Below are 21,071 nucleotides of genomic sequence, written 5' to 3' on the forward strand. Positions count from 1 at the left end.
ATGCTATGGACTGGCCCGCCCATTCCCCAGACCTGAATCCAATTCAGCACATCTGGGACATCATGTCTCGCTCCATCCACCAACGCCACGTTGCACCACAGACTGTCCAGGAGTTGGCGGATGCTTTAGTCCAGGTCTGGGAGGAGATCCCTCAGGAGACCATCCGCCACCTCATCAGGAGCATGCCCAGGCGTTGTAGGGAGGTCATACAGGCACGTGGAGGCCACACACACTACTGAGCCTCATTTTGACTTGTTTTAAGGACATTACATCAAAGTTGGATCAGCCTGTAGTGTGGTTTTCCACTTTAATTTTGAGTGTGACTCCAAATCCAGACCTCCATGGGTTGATAAATTTGATTTCCATTGATCATTTTTGTGTGATTTTGTTGTCAGCACATTCAACTATGTAAAGAAAAAAGTATTTAATAAGAATATTTCATTCATTCAGATCTAGGATGTGTTATTTTAGTGTTCCCTTTATTTTTTTGAGCAGTGTATTTACATTTTAGTCATTTAGCAGACACTCTTATCCATAGCGACTTACAGGAGCATTTAGGGTTAAGTGCCTTGCTCAAGGATAAATCGGCAGATTTTTCACCTAGTCAGCTCGGGCATTCAAACCAGCGACTTTTCGGTTACTGGCCCAACACTCTTAACCGCTGGGCTACCTGCCGCATATCTATCAGGGCATTCAAGGCTGTCTATTCTTCTCTTTGTGTCTCTCTCTACTCTCCATTTGTTGTTGAGAATGAGCACAATGGAATGGTACAGTACTAGTATATCACCACTTTTACAAATAGCACTATAGTCTGTGCTGCAGTCAAAAAGAAAGAATACATTTTGATTGAAAACAAATATTCATTCATCTCAACTGATCATGGCAAAGCTTATGAGAAAAGCAACACGTTGTTATACAGATATATATTTTAATCCAGGCTTTACATGTCTGATACAGTGTCTGACACAGTGTCACTAGAGAATGTTATCTAGCATAGTGCCTGTGTACCTGATAGAATGGATATGTTACCATCAGCTCTAGACACAAATATAATACTTTTTTGTAGCCTATACATTTTTTTACGGAAATATTGTATAAAACATGCAAATTAGGTGGTATTTGCACATACCGCAAATCCATTTTTCTCAACACTGGATGAAGTTGGCCTAAATATTATGGTTTTAGTTTGTTAAGAGACTCCAGGACCTGATTTTGGATAAATACTTTTTTCATCTTTCTATCTGTAAAATACTAAAGACACATCCACTATATATACAAATGTATGTGGACACCCCTTCAAATTTGGCTATTTCAGCCACACCCGTTGCTGATAGGTGTATAAATCGAGCACACAGCCATGCAATCTCCATAAACAAAAATTGGCAGTAGAATGGCCTCACTGATGCTGACTGCGAGCCAGGCCTAATCAGTGCCCAACCTCACTAATGCTCTTGTGGCTGAATGGAAGCAAGTTCCCACAGTAATGTTCCAACATCTAGTGGAAAGCAATCCCAGAAGAGTAGAGGCTGTTATAACAGCAAAGGGGGAACCAACTCCGTATTAATGACCGTGATTTTGGAATGAGATGTTCCACGAGCAGGTGTCCTCATACTTTTGTTATCTAAAAATGCTTTTTTTTGGCACATTTTTCCAATAAAATGTTATCTAGAATAAAACTTTGACAACATATTAACAATTCCTTCTGAGTAAGTCTGGAGAATGTATCTATGGATAACCACACAAACTTTGGTAAATGTAGATGCTTCTGAAACTGAGAAAATGTTGTTGGCGTGTGGGAGGAATCTGACTTTCGGGAATGGCATGCAGTTATTAAAGACAAGTAGGCCTACATGTAATTTTTTGCCTGCCAATCACCAAACGCCTATTATGACCCGAGAACCATTTCTTCAAAGTAAGTTACTACATATAGTCCAGTTTGTAACATTCTTTATGAAATTGGCTTTAAAATTATGTGTGATTCAATGTAGTGAGCTTTGAAATTACGGATGTATGTCCATTTAAAAGTGGTTAAATTCATGAAAAGTTGATGATTGTAGTATTATGAACTAAAGAAAATATACATTTACATTATGTTTTTTACATTTTTATGTTTACTTTTTGAAAGTACTCATATTAAAGGACCAAAATACCAAAACATCTCAAAATTGTTTCAAAAATGTAATTTCAGCCTGTGGTGCCTGGCCTTAAGTCATTAATTCAATAATTTGGTAAGCCATAAGGGAAGGCAAGCTGCAGACATATGGATTTTGAATTGTATTGCACAGTCAGATGGAACAGAGTAAATATGTATTATAACATCATAGATTTAGCCGGTTGTATCTTGTGGAATAGACACCGTTTGGAATGCGGTTTTAACCAATCAGCATTCAGGATTAGACCCCCCCTCGATGTTGTCACGCGGGACTAGGTGGGTGAAGGAATCAGACGCAGAGAGTTCCACTGGGGAAAAGTGCTTTTTACTTATGCACACAAGAATGATAAGCCCAAACATACAGGGCGCAGACAGCAACGTGACAACCCAAAAACACAGGGTGCCAAGTAAAATAGAAAAAAATGTATCCACCTCTACCTAAAACGCACACACGTAACATACAAAACAAGGGCGGTTCCAACTACTAAAAATAGGAAAGCTCATTAAACCAAACAACAGAAACACAGGTGAAACTAATTAGACAAAACAAACAGACAAACGGAAAAGGGATTGGTGGCGGTTATTAGGACGGTGCGACGACCGCCGAGCACCGCCCGAACAGGCAGGGGAGCCAACTTCGGCGGAAGTCGTGACAGTACCCCCCCCCCTGACGTGCGGCTCCCGCAACGCGCCGCCACCGGCCTCGAGGATGACCCGGAGGGCGAGGCGCCGGGCGATCCGGGTGGAGGCGGTGGAAATCTCTCAGGAGAGAAGGATCCAAAATGTCCCCCACCGGAATCCAGCATCTCTCCTCCGGACCGTACCCCTCCCAGTCCACGAGGTACTGTAGGCCCCTCACCCGTCGTCTCGAGTCCAGAATGCCACGTACTGTGTACGCCGGGGACCCCTCGATGTCCAGAGGGGGCGGAGGGACCTCAGGCACCTCACCTTCCTGCAGGGGACCAGCCACCACCGGCCTGAGGAGAGACATGAAACGAGGGGTTAATACGGTAATACCTAGGAAGTTGTAACCTGTAACACACCTTGTTTATTCTCCTCAGGACTTTAAACGGCCCTACACACTGCGGCCCCAGCTTCCGACAGGGCAGGCGGAGGGGCAGGTTTCGGGTCGAGAGCCAGACCCGGTCCGCCGGTGCGAACACGGGGGCCTCACTGCGGTGCTGGTCAGCGCTCCTCTTCTGCCGTTCTCCCGCTAGTCTTAGCGATTCCTGGACGGCTTTCCAGGTGTCCTTGGAGCGCTGTACCCATTCCTCTACCGCAGGAGCCTCGGTCTGGCTCTGATGCCATGGGGCCAGGACCGGCTGGTAACCCAACACACACTCAAAAGGGGACATGTTCGTTGAGGAGTTGCGGAGGGAGTTCTGAGCGAGCTCAGCCCAAGGAACATACCTCGCCCACTCACCAGGCCGGTCCCGGCAATATGACCGCAGAAACCTGCCCACATCCTGGTTTACGCGCTCCACCTGCCCATTACTCACGGGGTGAAAACCCGAGGTCAAGCTGACCGAGACCCCCAGTCTCTCCATAAACGCCCTCCAAACTCTGGACGTGAATTGGGGGCCCCGATCAGAAACGATGTCCTCAGGCACCCCATAGTGCCGGAAGACATGGGTAAACAAGGCCTTCGCAGTCTGCAGGGCCGTAGGGAGACCGGGCAACGGGATGAGACGGCAGGAGACCGATCCACAACAACCAGGATCGTAGTACTTCCCAGGGACGGGGTAAGGTCGGTAAGAAAGTCCACCGATAAGTGTGTCCACGGCCGTTGTGGAACGGGGAGGGGCTGTAACTTCCCTCTAGGCAAGTGCCGAGGAGCCTTGCTCTGAGCGCACACCGAGCAGGAGGAGACATAAAATCTCACGTCCTTAGCCAACGTGGGCCACCAGTATCTCCCTCTAAGACTCCGCACTGTCCTCTCGATGCCAGGATGACCCGAGGAGGGGAGAGTATGAGCCCAACGGATTAGCTTATCCCGGACCCCCCTCGACACGTACTGAGTCCCCGCTGGACAGTTAGGGGGGGGTGGCTCCAACCGTGAGGCCCTCTCTATCTCCGCGTCCACCTCCCATACTACCGGTGCCACGCGACATGAAGGTGGAATGATGGGAGTTGGCTCAACGGACCGCTCCTCGGTATCATAGAGGCGGGACAGCGCATCGGCTTTGGTGTTTTGGGAGCCTGGCCGGTACGAAATGGTGAACCGAAACCGGGTGAAAAACATGGCCCATCTAGCTTGATGCGGATTTAGTCTCCTCGCTGCCCGGATATACTCGAGATTACGCTGGTCAGTCCAGATGAAAAAAGGGTGTTTCGCCCCCTCAAGCCAATGTCTCCACACCTTCAGAGCCTTGACTACAGCTAACAACTCCCGGTCCCCCATGTCATAGTTCCGCTCCGCCGGACCGAGTTTCCTCGAAAAGAAGGCACAAGGGCGGTGCTTCGGTGGCACGCCCTAGCGCTGGGACAGCACGGCCCCGACCCCCGCCTCGGACGTGTCCACCTCCACTATGAACGCTAAAGAGGGGTCTGGATGCGCCAACACGGGCGCATTTGTGAACAGCTCCTTCAGACGACTGAAAGCTCTGCCCGCCTCTGCTGACCAACGCAAGCGCATCGGTCCTCCCTTCAGCAGTGAGGTAATGGGAGCAGCCATCTCACCAAAACCCCGGATAAACCTCCGGTAGTAATTGGCAAACCCTAAAAACCGCTGCACCTCTTTCACCGTGGTCGGAGTAGGCCAATTACGCACGGCTGTAACGCGGTCACCCTCCATCACCACCCCGGAGGTGGAAATACGATAACCCAGGAAGGAAACGGCCTGTTTGAAGAACACACATTTCTCCACCTTGCAATACAGGTCATTCTCCAGCAGTCGCCCAAGAACCTTACGCACCAGAGACACATGCGCCGCGCGGGTGGCAGAATAGATCAAGATGTCATCGATGTACACTACCACTCCCTGCCCGAGCAGGTCTCGGAGAATCTCATCTACGAAGGATTGGAAGACGGCTGGAGCATTTTTCAACCCATATGGCATGACGCGGTACTCATAATGGCCAGATGTAGTACTAAATGCGGTTTTCCACTCATCTCCTCCCCGGATACGCACCAGATTATACGCACTCCTCAGGTCCAGTTTTGTGAAGAAGCGCGCCCCGTGAAATTATTCCACCGCCGTAGCGATGAGAGGTAGTGGGTAACTAAACCCCACTGTGATGGAATTTAGACCTCGATAATCAATGCACGGACGCAGACCTCCCTCCTTCTTCTTCACAAAAAAGAAGCTCGAGGAGACGGGTGATGCGGAGGGCCGAATGTACCCCTGGTCAGCGATTCAGCAACATATGTCTCCATAGCTACTGTCTCCGCCTGGGACAATGGATACACATGACTCCTAGGAAGTGCAGCGTTCTCCAGGAGGTCTATCGCACAGTCCCCTCGATGATGGGGTGGTAATTGGGTCGCCTTCTTTTTACTGAAGGCGATAGCCAAATCGGCATATTCAGAGGGAATGCGCACGGTGGAAACCTGGTCTGGACTCTCCACCGTAGTCGCACCAACGGCAACTCCTATACACCTGCCTGAACACTCCTCTGACCACCCCTTCAGAGCCCCCTGTCGCCAGAAAATCACCGGGTTGTGCTGAGCTAGCCAGGGAATTCCCAACACCACTGGAAACGCAGGTGAATCAATAAGGAACAGATTAATCTGCTCCTTATGACTCCCCTGCGTTACCATGTCCAGCGGCACCGTGGCCTCCCTGACCACTCCTAACCCTGATGGTCGGCTATCTAAGGAGTGCACGGGGAAAGGTAGGTCTAACGACACAAGGGGAATCCCTAGCCTTAACGCGAGCCCCCGATCCATGGAATTCCCAGCTGCGCCTGAATCGACTAGCACCTTATGCTGTAGAGAGGGAGAAAAACCAGGGAAAGAGATTAACACATACATATGACCGACAGGAAGCTCTGGGTGAGTCTGGTGCTGACTCACCTGGGGTGATCGAGTAGTGCTCCGCCTGCCCTCCCGACTCCCAGACGAGGTCCTCCAGCACCGGTCGGACGTGTGTCCTCGCCAACCACACTCCTCCTCCGGTCCCCCTCGAAGCCGCCCCTCCTAACTCCATAGGGATAGGAGCAGGAGGGCTGGGAGGTGGAAATGACAGGTCCTGTTCCGAACGCCCGCGGGCAGCCAGCAGGTTGTCGAGACGGATGGCCATGTCGATGAGCTCATCCAGCGTGAGGGTGGTGTCCCGACACGCTAGCTCCCTGCGGACGTCCTCCCTGAGGCTGCATCGGAAATGGTCTATCAAGGCCCTGTCGTTCCACCCTGCTCCTGCGGCCAAGGTCCTGAACTCCAGGGCAAATTCCTTTGCGCTCCTCGTCTCCTGACGCAGGTGGAACAGCCGTTCAACTCGGGGTAATGATCCCTCGCCGAGTCTGGACCATTCCACACTGCGTTTGCCCACTCTAGGGCTCGTCCAGTCAGACAGGAGACGAGGGCGCTCACGCTCTCCTCTCCGGAGGGGGTAGGGCGAACGGTCGCCAGGTAAAATTCCAGTTGTAGGAGGAAACCTTGACACCCTGCCGCCGTTCCATCATACTCCCGTGGGAGTGCCAGCCGAAGAGCCCCGGAGCCGGATGCGGTAGCAGGAACAGGAGGTGCTGGAGGAGGGGGTGCTGGAGATGAGGTGGGAAGGCCACTCCTCTCCCATCGATTCATTCTCTCCATCATAAGATCCATAGCAGAACCAATCCTGTGGAGAACACTGGTATGGTGGAGGACCCTTTCCTCCATCGATGGGAGAGGAGGTGCGGCTGCTCCTGCTGATTCCATTTCGTTTGGTGTGGGATTCTGTCACGCGGGACTAGGTGGGTGAAGGAACAGACGCAGAGAGTTCCACTGGGGAAAAGTGCTTTTTACTTATGCACACAAGAATGATAAGCCCAAACATACAGGTTCGCAGACAGCAACGTGACAACCCAAAAACACAGGGTGCCAAGTAAAATAGAAAAAAATAAATCCACCTCTACCTAAAACGGACACACGTAACAAAAAGACAATCCCGCACAAAACAAGGGCGGTTCCAACTACTAAAAATAGGAAAGCTCATTAACCTCTAATTCCTCCCAAACCCGGATCCGGGAGCACCCCCCACAGTAAAAAAGCTGACTAGCATAGCTTAGCATAGCGTCACAAGTAAATACTAGCATCTAAATATCATTAAATCACAAGTCCAAGACACCAGATGAAAGATACACATCTTGTGAATCCAGCCATCATTTCTGATTTTTAAAATGTTTTACAGGGAAGACACAATATGTAAATCTATTAGCTAACCACGTTAGCAAAAGACACCACTTTTTTTACTCCACCAGTTTTTTACTCCATCAGTAGCCATCACTAATTCGACCAAATAAAGATATAAATAGCCACTAACCAAGAAACAACTTCATAAGATGACAGTCTGATAACATATTTATTGTATAGACCAACGTCAAATACCTAATTACTCATCTTAAAACATTTCTGAAAAATACACAGCGTACAGCAAATGAAAGCCCAACATCTTGTGAATCCAGCCAATATGTCAGATTTTTTAAGTGTTTTACAGCGAAAACACAATATAGCATTATATTAGCTTAGCACAATAGCCAGAAACACAAGCAATTTACCAGCAGCACAGGTTAGCGATCGTAACAATACAGCAAAAGATATATAATTTTTGACTAACCTTGATATACTTCGTCAGATGACAGTCCTGTAACATCATATTACACAATGCATATAGGTTTTGTTCGAAAATGTGCATATTTAGCAGCACAAATCGTGGTTATACAATGTGATCAGTGGCAACAGGTCATGCATTCTGGCCGGCGCCATCTTGGAAAGGCACCTAAGTTTACGATTATTTATCGATTAGATTGACTAAAAAATACAGGTTGGACAGCAAATGAAAGATCCATTAGTTATTAATGCAACCGCTGAGTTAGATTTTTAAAATTAACGTTACTAGACATACAGTGTGCGTTACAGCCAGACTAGTGCCGCAATAATGGCGGACAAATCCGTTTACATTTTTCCACATAAATACGGAATAACATCATAAATAGCTCTTACTTTTGGACGAGCTTCCATCAGAATCTTGGGCAAGGTGTCCTTTGTCCAAAAGAATCGTTGCTTGGTTGTAAAACGTCGTCTTCAACTTCGGAATTAGCAGCTAACAATAGCTATGTGGCCACAACATGCCCAAATCCCCAAAACGTAATACTAAGGAAATTCCGAAAATAGCAATATACTCGCATAAACTGATATAACTCGGTTTAAAATAACTTCGTTATGATGTTTCTAACACCTATATCGAATTAAATTACAGACGGATATATCTAAGGTCGATAACTGAGCGTTTCAAAATGCCATCCTGAGGTCTTGCTTTGCGCAATGACGAACGTCGAAAAGAGAGCTCCCTTTGTTCCTTGGCCTTTTATAAGCTCTGAGAACTACGTAGAAACTCCATTCCACTTCTCATTGGTTACTGACATCCAGGGGAAGGCGGGTGCAGTTCATGTCGACCCATAGGATACATACAGAGCTTTAAACTGATCTGAGAACAGAGCCTCGTTTTCAGACCTTCGCAGTTCCTGTCATGGATTTCGCTGCAGAAAGAGTTCTGGTTCACCCACAGACATAATTCAAACGGTTTTAGAAACTAGAGATTGTTTTCTATCCAATAGTAATAATAATATGCATATTGTACGAGCAAGAATTGAGTACGAGGCAGTTTAATTTGGGAACGATAAATGTCCAAGTTGAAACAGCACCCCCTGTAGTGTCAAGAGGTTTAACCTCTCTGCGCTACGGATCCCTTTAGCGGGATCATTTTCCTAAACAACCGCTGAATTGCAGGGCGCCAAATATTACTAAAAATATTCATAATCATGCAATCACAAGTGAAATATACCAAAACACAGCTTAGCTTGTTGTTAATCCACCTATCGTGTCAGATATGCAGATATGAAAATATGCTTTACAGCGAAAGCAATCCAAGCTTTTGTGAGTGTATCAATCAATGCTAGAACAGCTAGCCCCAAATTAGCATGGTCACGAAAGTCAGAAAAGCAATAAAATTAATCGCTTACCTTTGTTAATCTTCGGATGTTTGCACTCACGAGACTCCCAGTTACACAATAAATGTTCATTTTGTTCGATAAATATTACTTTTATAACAAAAAAACGCCATTTGGGTTGCACGTTATGTTCAGAAAACCACAGCCTCGTTCCGTTCGATGAAAATTCCAAGTATCCGTAATGTTCGTAGAAACATGTCAAATGTTTTTTATAATCAATCCTCAGGTTGTTTTTAACATACATAACCGATAATATTTAAACCGGACAGTAACCTATTCAATAAAAGAGAGAAAGAAAATGGAGAGCTACCCCTCTCGCGCGCAGGAACTAATCAAAGGACACCTAACTTGTTTAGAAAAATCTCGCTAATTTTTCAAAATAAAAGTCTGAAACTATGTCTAAAGCCTGGTCACAGCCTGAGGAAGCCACTGGAAAAGGAATCTGGTTGATACCCCTTTAAATGGAAGAAAGACGGGCAATGAAACACAGATTTAAAAAATCGCTTCTGGGTTAGATTTCCTCAGGTTTTCGCCTGCAAAATCAGTTTTGTTAAACTCACAGACAATATTTTGACAGTTTTGGAAACTTAGGAGTGTTTTATATCCTAATCTGTAAATTCTATGCATATTCTACGATCTGGACCTGAGAAATAGTCCGTTTACCTTCGGAACGTTATTTAAAATAAAAAAAATCTGACCCCTAGCGTCAAGAAGTTAAACCCTTTTTTGGTTACTACATGATTCCATATGTGTTATTTCATAGTTTTGATGTCTTCACTATTATAGTAAAGTAAAAATAAAAATAAAGAAAAACCCTGGAATGAGTAGGTGTGTCCAAATCTTTCGATTGGTACTGTATATTAGAAATTAAGAGCAGTATTGTTTGAATAAATAGCATTTGACAAAACAGTATGCTTTAATACAGTCAAACAGGTTTAGAATAATCTCATTTGTCATGGTCAGTGTTATTTGTTGACCACCTCTATTTTTAGATGTATTATTGCACTATTCTACATCTGTCACGACTTCCGCCGAAGTTGGCTCCCCTGCCTGTTCGGGCGGTGCTCGGCGGTCGTCGTCACCGTCCTACTAGCCGCCACCGATCCCTTTTTCGTTTGTCTGTTTGTTTTGTCTAATTAGTTTCACCTGTGTTTCTGTTGTTTGGTTTATTAAACAAATCAAAATAACATGTATTTGAGATTCTTCAAAGTAGCCACCATTTGCCTTGATGACAGCTTTGCACACTCTTGTCATTCTCTCAAACAACTTCATGAGGTAGTCACCTGGAATGCATATCAATTAACAGGTGTGCCTTGTTAATTTGTGGAATGTCTTTCCTTCTTAATGCATTTGAGCCAATCAGTTGTGTTGTGACAAGTTAGGGGTGGTATACAGAAGAGAGCCCTATTTTATCTGAGTTCGAATACCCATACTAACATACTGTATGCTCCATACTTAATGAGTACATTCTGCATAGTATATACTATTAGTTCATTTTAGTGTAAACGAATGGTATCCTTTCAGTTGAGTGTACTAACGTTTCGCCTGTTTCCCGGAAGTTGATGCTGTTGCTATAAAATCTCTTCCTAGCTTGTTAGCATAACAAATGACTAGCTAGACATTTTACGATTTCGGGTGTGTTTGTAAATTGTGTCCTCAGAGTGCGCTCTGGGCTTTCATAAATCCAGAGCATTGTCAGATTGTCCGTTCGTGAATTCAGAGCGTTTCGATCTCGGCGCACACATTGGACTCTCTTGCTGAGGAGTATGGTTGATCTGAGCGTTCTGACCTCACAACGGCAGTCAAGCACCCAAGCTAACTGGCTAACGTTGGCTAGCTTACTAGCTACTTCCAGACACAAATGACAGAACACCTCACTCTGATCATTTTACTCGCCCTAGCAGAGCTGATTAGGCTGTTTTCATGTTAACCAGAGCGTTGGTGACTGTTTCTGTGCTGCTGGCAACAATTTAATTACGCTTTTTTTTTGCCAACGTTTACTTACACGTGTTGAGCGTTCATAAATTCAACAGTTATTTTGCGCTCTGCCACACTCAGAGGAGAGATCTCTGAAATCAGAGTAGATAGACAGAATGAACAATGTCCATTGAGAACGCACATTGACTATGCCACTTAGCTAAGAAGGACGTGAATAATCAAGTCAATAAACTTTTAGTAGTTAGTTAGATTATACTTAATATACTGCCTGGCAAGTTCGATGTAATAGTAACCAACTAACGTTAGGTAACGAACAGTAGATAACATACCGGTACATACTGCTGTAATGCTATGCGTTTCGTATGGATAGCATAGCTAGCAAATTGTCAGCTAACATAACGTGTAACGTAACTTTTTTGAAAAGTCATTACTTTATTACATTGCTTAACATTTTCTTAACATTTATCATAATTAGTTAAAGCAATGAATTTGTATCTGCTGTCGTTGGACTTCTGCTGCATATTTTCTGCCATTTTCTTCAAATCTGAAAACGTTGTGAAGCCACGCCCATTTTCAGAAGAATTGCATTATGGGCCCTAAAAGCAGGGAAATAGTGTCCACTGCTTGTATACTTCGTATTTTGACGAATTTAGTACGACATCCGGGAACTTTTGGCATACTAACCATATCCATACTATGACCAATAAACATACTACATACTCAATTTACTTCACAAATAGTACGGTTAGTGCAGTTAGTATGAGTATTCGAACACAGCTTTGGTAAAAGACCAAGTCCATATTATGGCAAGAACAGCTCAAATAAGCAAAGAGAAATGACAGTCCATCATTACTTTAACTGACCTTCATGTCTTAATCTGGAAAATTTCAAGAACTTTGAATGTTTATTCAAGTGCAATGACCCAACACACCTCTAGGCTGTGTAAGGGCTATTTCATCAAGACTGTTGGAAAAGCATTCCAGGTTAAGCTGGTTGATAGAATACCAAGAGTGTGCAAACCTGTCATCAAGGCAAAGGGTGGCTACTTTGAAGAATCTCAAATATAAAATATATTTTGATTTGTTTAACACTATTTTGGTAACTACATGATTCCATGTGTGTGTGTGTGTGTGTGTGTGTGTGTGTGTGTGTGTGTGTGTGTGTGTGTGTGTGTGTGTGTGTGTGTGTGTGTGTGTGTGTGTGTGTGTGTGTGTGATTTTTGTTAAGTAGTACATTGGAATTTTTAGACAAATAGAATGGACGGTATCCCATCTGACAATGAAAATGTGCCAGCTTCAATACCAGACCTGGTTTGTCTAATCATGCTCATAGACAGTGTCGAGTTTGGTTGTGGATGGGGTTGTGTGGTCTATGACGAACAAAGCAATAGACAGAACCGAAGTCGTTGTATGAAATCCACTGTCTGTGTGTGGTTGAGTTGGTGAATGTCCATCCGGGGATATCGGTGTCAGGATACTGTCTTTTGGCACAGTTGTGTATGCAATTGTAATATGTTCACTGTAGCTCTACCTCAAACTGTATTTTATACAATTAATAAGTATTCCATACTTTGATTGGCAATGTAGCTTAACTGATTATTTTTGTGTCAATCATCGAAAAATATGTATTATTTCATATTTTGCCTTTGTTAACCAATTAAAGACCTATACCTATTAAAGTCATGTAAAATGCGCACATTAAACATTATACGAAATTGTGGTAGTAAGCATATAAGCTTATACTTGACAAAACCTTACCCATAGACTTAAACAGAACCATATACGTGGTAAATTGATTGTTTTATTTCAATTAGTTACAGTATTTTGGTTTTAGCCTAGCCTATGTGTCTATTAGCCCCTCAAGAAATGTATGTTTTTGATTTTAATTTCTAAAAACGTGAATGCAGTCTTATCACTTGATATATAGGTTATGTCTAAGCTAAGTAAAAGAGTAACAGCATGTTGTTAATTACTATGTTTCCATATGAAATCAACATTTACACCGCCATATAGGCAGGCTTACTGTAAGCTTGGCTTAGGCTACCGGTAGGCCTAAGTTTTCGCGCTGTTCCATTGTCTGCGTAATTGTTTATTGACAGACCTCCGTTTATGATATCCAAAATGTCACCATCTTTTATTCATGCACTCAAGTGTCCTTGTAAATGTAGGTTAGGATAGGCCTACAGGATGAAATATTTAAAGGCATCTAAATATTTCAAACCAGCACCCTGTCACTCATCTTCATTAGGCCTACTGTTTTCCATCGGCTGTGCCCTATCTGGAGGCCCTATAGTTAGGGTTATTCACCGATAATTAGACTATTATTTTATTTGTATAATGAACCTGTATTTAACGAAAGGAACCCATTGATACCATGGTCTCATTTCCAATGGTGCCCTGAGAAAAATAGTTCAAGCAATGTGAGCAACACATTTAAGCATGATCACTACAAGTAAATTACATTACATTAAAAAGGGCAGTAGAAACGAATATATTCAGTCAATCAAAACAGGTGCAGTTTTCATTGGTCACGTTTTTTTTTAAATTAGCGACCTAAATTCACATTTAGGGGCCAAGGAATCAAGTTTTAGAGTGAAAGGTAGGTCATTCCAGGACTGAGGGGCATAGTGACTGAAAGCAGTTTTGACTAACTCTGAGGAGACCCGTGGAACCTCTAGTACCAACCAGTCTTGAGAGTGAATCTTATAGTTACTATATTTCCAATTTAGAAGTGAGGTGCTAAACCTATGTGGGTTCATGAATAGTGACCCCTTTAATCGTCTTAATCCGTCTACTGCTCTCATATAGCCTAGAGTATGTCTATCTGGTTACTTTGCAACAGCACACTGATAGTATAGGCTAAATGCCTACTTACTATCACCTTGATGACAAATTTGCTAATGTTTTCTTTATTCAAACCAATTTCTGTGTTTGATTATTATTACGATACTAGGATAAAACATGTATAGATGTTTGAAAATACGAAATATATTTAAACTATGTCCATTCTGCAAAATTCAGCAAAAAAAAAACACATTTTGGAGGTATGTCTGTGAATGATGGAGAAGCTATGGCACGCAGTATGAGAATGAACAGCTTCTCGCGCAGAATGAGCCTCCCATAATTCATGCAAAAAGAGCCCGAAGGGATCTCTCTCTCTCTCTCTCTCTCTCTCTCTCTCTCTCTCTCTCTCTCTCTCTCTCTCTCTCTCTCTCTCTCTCTCTCTCTCTCTCTCTCTCTCTCTCTCTCTCTCTCTCTCTCTCTCTCTCTCCTCTCTCCTCTCTCCTCTCTCCTCTCTCTGTGTGTGCGTGTGTTTTCCGTCAGAATGAGTTTTACCACTGTAGCCAGCCACGAAATAATCTGACCCGACACTTAAAACCATCTGCGCTATCTATCCGCCTTCTTATTTACTAAATTATCCCGTGCACAAAACGTAGTGTATCTGACACTAAACCCGAGTAGACCGGCAGTGACACGATAGTTTAATACGCAAACACATTCCGTTTTTTTCCTGCAGTGTTTAGTAAATCACGTCTCGTTGATGGGTAGTGTGCACAGTGTAAATAAGAAACCAATGTAGCAGCAGGGATTTTATTAGACGAAACAGACAGCCTATCAAATAAAGACTATGATATGTTGACTATGATATGTCGATCAATGTAGTTATCAGTAGGACCGAATTTGAAGTGAATCAGTCCAATTCTTTTTGCATAAAAACCTAGACTGAACATCGCATAATAAAGCCATATTTTTGATTACCAAATGAGTCGAACAATTCTAGAGCGTGGATGAATGGGCTAGATTTTCAGTCTGCATTAGCCACAGCACCATTCAAGAGGATGCATTGCTATTGTAGTCTCAGAACATTCGTTCCCTGTTGTTTTTATTCTTTATTTTCAGATTTTTAAAAACGGTATGCTTTATGATAATATCTGTCATGCCTGCTGCTTGGATGTTATTTTCCAATGAGAGGTAAGCGTTTGTTAAATGTATTGCGTTTTATTTGGCTCGTCGCTTTTCTTCTTCACAGCTATGACTTACAAAGTAGAGGATGTAGGAAAACATGGAATCCAATTCAAGGTTTGAAGACAAAAAGCTAAGGTCAAAATGTTTACATTCTAAGGCGCTGTCGAGCACTGGGAGGTGCTGAAATCCCTTAGTGGCCCTTTCCGCGTGATTGGTAAACTTGACAGTTACTGACGGTCATCCATGGCAACCACGAAACCAATCTGCCAAGTCCAATAGAAAATCAGCAAGGGGCTGACTGTCTTTTCCCTGTTCAAAATGTATCTCGGTTTTAGTTTTTATACCTCTTGTACTTTCAACCTACGAAGTTCACCAGCCGATCGCTGCAGTAGCCAGTCAGAGGGCATAGTTCCTCAGTGTTTTTAACGGTTGATCTGTTCACTTTAGGATTGCCTTTTTGTCTGAGAGAGGGAGAGAAGGATAAGCGCGAGAGGGGAGCGTGTGATAGAGAGAGAGACGAAGAGGAAACGAGAAGCCTCCATGTTTCAGCTGCCTATCTTAAATTTTAGCCCCCAGCAGGTTGCGGGGGTTTGCGAGACCCTGGAAGAGAGCGGGGACATTGAGCGCCTCGGTCGCTTCCTCTGGTCTCTGCCCGTTGCCCCGGCAGCCTGCGAAGTCCTCAACAAGAATGAGTCGGTGCTTAGGGCGCGGGCAATCGTGGCCTACCACACCGGGAATTTCCGAGAACTTTACCACATCCTGGAGAACCACAAGTTCACCAAAGAGTCTCACACTAAACTGCAGGCCCTGTGGCTGGAGGCGCATTACCAAGAGGCAGAGAAGCTGCGGGGCCGCCCGCTAGGGCCAGTGGACAAATACAGGGTGCGGAAGAAGTTCCCTCTGCCCAGAACGATATGGGACGGAGAGCAAAAGACCCACTGCTTCAAGGAGAGAACCCGACATTTGCTACGAGAATGGTACTTGCAGGACCCTTACCCGAACCCGAGCAAAAAGAGGGAGCTCGCGCAGGCTACTGGACTTACTCCCACACAAGTCGGAAACTGGTTCAAAAATCGTAGACAAAGGGATAGAGCGGCGGCTGCGAAAAATAGGTATGTATGCTGCAGTCTGTAGCTTACCTTTGTATTTTATCAACGATGGTCTGAAGTTATTAAAACATTTATTGTAATTTTTTAAGCAATAACAACCCTGCATTGCGAATGAATCGCAGTCAGCCTATGCACTTGCATTTCTTTCAATGCGAGCAATTATTCGGGCAAAGTTTTAAATCGAATTATTTGAATTAGGTTATGTTGTTTCGAGTAAACATTGAAATAGATCTGACTATAATATATCAATAGGCTACCCTATAGTTCAGTTACCTTTGTTCATAAATAATCTCTACAGAAATGACACCATAAACGCTGTAGCCTATTGAAATGAAGTAAAATGTATGACAATCTCCATTGTGAGACTTGCCCATGTCATTTTCATTGCAAAGTTGACAATATAGATTTGCCAATAATGGGTACCCCAAATATTATAACACAGAACGAACCATAACAGTGTAACAGCCTATAACAGGCCTATAACCTTCCCAGTAGCAAAACAGGTAAAGCATATAGGGCTATAGGCTACTCCCTGAGTCAGTGTCTCAATAATTCCGTTCAGATTATCTGTCTTTTTCCACAATGCATTTTGCTTGTATTGACAGCTGTCTGTGTAGGCCCAAGTCTTTAAACTTAATTTAACAATACGCATGCAATATGTCTGAAACATTTTGTATTATGGATGTTGCTCAATGAAAGACAGTAATACAGGAGCCATACGATATTATTTGTTCAATCATGTATAATGTCATTTGTGTTGATCAACTCATGAAGGTAGCAGGTGTATTGAATACATCTGAATTGTTTCCTTCAAGAAGATATTGGAATTACAAGGCTAGTCTGTCTATCTATAAAGTGTGCTCAATCCATAAAATGGCCTGGGGTTAGTGTGTGTTGCTTGTATTTGTGTGTTTACCAGCATAAAATTGCATTTTTGGCTCCTAGCCTGGCACTTGTGCATCGGATTGCTAGGCCTCAGCAATAACTATGTTTCAATTAAGGATTTACTTTGACAGAGCCTATTTGTATTGGATTTTGGTTAATTCTAGTTTTCCCTCAACGTCTTTTATCCAGGCTACAGCAAGGGTTGTCCCAAGGCTCGGTTCGGTCTTTGGCAGATGATGATGGAACCGTCGATCGACTCGGTCCCGCCTCCAGCCCCGAGGCAAGTTTGTCGAGCAAAGCCGCCACCTCGGCTATCTCCATCACTTCCAGCGACAGCGAATGTGACATCTAATGGCGCACAAAGCAGTCGAGAGGAGGAAGAGGAAAACATTGACAGTAGATAAATGAAGGAGATCCTGAAAAACAATCTAACATAAAAACAGTCATAGTGCCTGCGTTTGAATTGAAAGAAACTGTTCTTCTTTGATGACTGCCAAAACATGAGGGTTCTAACGGAATGCCCTGTCTTAAAGCTATAGGCTACTTTCATTTTTTTTCGTTTTCCACTATGGATGACTGAAGCTAATGCAAGCTGAAAGAAAATGTAAAGAAAAAACATATTCATATTCACGATCCCTTTTTAGGGATGACTAATAAACCAATGCCTCAAGTTGAAACTAAAAAGTAAAAAAAAATAAGGAAAAAAGGAGAAGACATTCGAGCGCCTAACCTGCTATTTTCTGTGGGTATTTCATGTTGAAAAGACGCTGTAATATTTTTACTTTACTTTTAAAGTTGTATAAATAATGTTTATTTACTTATTTAAATAATATGCGCTGTTATAATTTGATATTATTTTGCTTGGTGTTTTTATGTTTACCTTGTCCACAGGTGAACGCGTTGAGCATGTGCGCTTTAGTGAACATGTGTTTCAGTAAAAAAGACAAAAAAGTAGCCTAAAGAAACTTAATAAAATTATTATTGATCAAAAGAACAAAACATCAGTATTTTTATTCACAGATATTGAGAATGGTGTTTGCAGATATTGTATTACCCGATTATTAGCCTACTTTATATTATTATCGAGTAACGCCTAATTTGGCATGATACATTAGATTATATTTTAGGGGTTTGGGACGATATTTAGAATATGATATATGTGTGACAGAATATTTCAAATATCGTCCTATGACAGGTCTATAGTGTGATGTATCCTACTGTATTATGTTGTGCCTCTGCATTGGCCTGATGGAGTGGTCTATATATCTGAGAATTTAGACATGTCAATAAGTAGGCTACTTAACTACCAAATATCTTGATATGTGTGTGTGGACTCTGAGTGAGAAAATTTGTTATATTCTTTATAATGCCACACTTTATAGTGCCCTGACAGGTCCTCGACGTAATTTGCCAACATGCTTCGCGTCATGTAATGTGGCATGACAGCGAGAGGTCAGAGAAAGGCCGTCAAACAAAACGGGATGATCTCCGAGTCCCGGAGTAAAAACAAATAGGCCTACACAACACCAGAATATGAAATGTGCTCTGGCTGACTGATGAGTAGTAGCCTATAAAAATAGGTATTGGCCATTTTATTATTTTAAATCAAAGATAATTTAAAAACCTATTACATTTAATTTAGATAGGCTATAAGCATCGATTTCTCGGTGATAGGCTAAAACATTTCCTAGAATTGAATCTGCATGATAAGCGACAGGTTCGACCGTTGATCTGAACCATATTTCCTTTATCGTATAATTAATGTTGGCTAGCCTAATGTCTGCCACGACTAGGCCTATGGCGACGTTCTTATGAGAGTCTACAAGGTTGATAGCATACAACATATTTCATGTTTCAGGTAATTGAGTAAAGTCTGTTATTTCTATCTGGGCTGGGTCATTAATGGTTCAGTTAAACACGTAATGTGTTTAGGGGTATAGGCAGAAATGCTTGAAGCAGACCATGTTACGGTAAGCTAAAAAACGCAACGGCTATGATACATGTGGTTGTTTGATGTTATGATCAGACGTGATGCAGTTATTATTTTGTGATAGGGTTTAGCCTAACCGTCTATAGATAGGCCCTTCGTTTTTTTTGTTATTGTTGTTTTTTTGCATTACGGTTTAGGCTAGTATTTAGAAATGTTACCACTAGCACACATCCCTGCCTATGATGAATATATGCCAAATAATGTTCTATTGGAACGTAAAGATGAGGGTAAACCGTCAGCCGACACCTGAGGTTAAACTGTCCGTTCCCTCTTTATACGCGCGAACAGGATGTCAGCCCAAATGAGCAACGAAAATGAGAAGTAGGCTAGTGTTTTTTCAACGGCTCCAGAGTTCTGGTTTTGGACAAACACCTGGGTTTTCATCCAATTTGCAATTAATTACAGTAGCCAGTGAAAGAGACAAGATGTATTCCTCGAAACGTCTTTCAGCTGGAACAACACATAAATGCAGTGTTTCGGGTTTTGGATCAAAAGAGAGAGGAAGCAAGTGAGGGGAAGAAAGGGGGGGCCTTGAGTTTCTTTCAAATCATGGGGACAAAATGGCTGAATATTTCCGTTTCTATTGAAAATCAGGGCAACTAGAGGACACACATGGAAAAGTCTTTTTAGCAGTGAATAAAGTTGTCAGCGGTAATCAGCACTAATGATGCGGTCGCCGGCCCCTGAGCAAATAAAGGGGCGCTCCCAATGTTTTGTGAGGGGAAGCAACACGAGTTTGTTCCCCTTCAAAGAATGAACTGCTGTCATGGTATAGTCTGCCAGCCTGGGTACGGAAGTCAGAATTTTTGTTTAGCGTGTGTGTGTTCTGTGGCAGCTGCTGCAATGTGAATTCGCGAGTAGGGCGATTAAAAGGATTTAGCCTAATTACCAATTTATTGACTGTTTTCTGACTTGTACGTTTGCAACAGTCATAACACGTTAATTGTGCTCCAATAAACATGACGAACATTTTGAATAATGAAGAAAATATGATATTAATATGTTGGATATATAACCACTGAATCGGGCGAAATTCATTGACTCTTTTTCCTTAGACCTTCAGCACTTTTATATATTGGTAACATGGTATCTTCTGGATTTTTGTGTCGTTTGTAATCTATATATAAAAATGAAAGCAGATGGGACCCCAATTTCAATACTTGTGTCAACCATAATTTGAAAGAAGGTTCTCTTTCTCTTGAACTCCAATCCCTCTATGCTGTTGAGTCTTTATGATCGAATCTGTCATAGCAGTTCAGCAGTGATACACAACGTGGTGCGAGCTCGTGTCAGCACTAACAGTAGGCTATGTCTATGTGGGCTATTTCTCCTGCAGCAGTTACATGATATTATCTGGCTATTTACCACATTAGTCTGTATTTCTACACGCTTGTCTTGAACTGTTTCTTAATTATCACTAATCAATGTTAGTTTATCACAGCGTTATTTTATGCATATTTCTTCCAACGGTGATAGTAGTCTCTACAATTTGTATTTTGATTGGTTTAATCTCTGACATATTTTACTCCACTCTGCCTCTTGATTTTTATATTAAATCCCCTGGTTTTAGGCGTATTTTTTATTTAACGGGTTATAGGCTCTGCTATAGCCTAGGTATGGTCCTGTGAAAAACATATTCAAATATATTTATTATTATTATTATAATGAGTAGGCCTACTGTTATTATTATTTTATTATTATTATCAGCTGAAGTAGGCCCTTTTCGTAAAACAGACTTAATAGCCCAACTTGCCATAGAGTAGACCATTCACCTCTTGCCTGAGTTTTTCCTGTTTTCCCTAAAGCGGATGAGGTCATTAAATTACGTAGAAACATAAGTGCATTTAAGAGCTTGTCCTCCTCCTTAATTAGCAAAGCTCTCAA

General features: G+C 42.8%; 1 protein-coding gene across 1 annotated transcript; it reads left to right on the top strand.

The window, feature by feature from the left end:
- The first annotated feature begins 15,360 nt into the window (after positions 1-15,360).
- six6a (SIX homeobox 6a) lies at positions 15,361-20,844 on the top strand. Its single transcript, XM_071327710.1, has 2 exons — positions 15,361-16,315; positions 17,387-20,844. Exons 1-2 carry the CDS (start codon positions 15,744-15,746, stop codon positions 17,547-17,549), a joined length of 735 nt encoding a protein of 244 aa, XP_071183811.1. The 5' UTR covers positions 15,361-15,743; the 3' UTR covers positions 17,550-20,844.
- The last annotated feature ends 227 nt before the right edge of the window (positions 20,845-21,071 follow it).

The sequence above is a fragment of the Salvelinus alpinus genome, chromosome 9 (genome assembly GCF_045679555.1).
Source record: "Salvelinus alpinus chromosome 9, SLU_Salpinus.1, whole genome shotgun sequence".
Classification (NCBI taxonomy): domain Eukaryota; kingdom Metazoa; phylum Chordata; class Actinopteri; order Salmoniformes; family Salmonidae; genus Salvelinus; species Salvelinus alpinus.

Bases quoted from the DNA above. Each gene is read 5' to 3' on its own strand.
- six6a (XM_071327710.1), top strand. From the start codon at position 15,744: ATGTTTCAGCTGCCTATCTTAAATTTTAGCCCCCAGCAGGTTGCGGGG. The intron at 16,316-17,386 runs GTATGTATGCTG...TCTTTTATCCAG, and splicing joins GCGGCGGCTGCGAAAAATAG to GCTACAGCAAGGGTTGTCCC.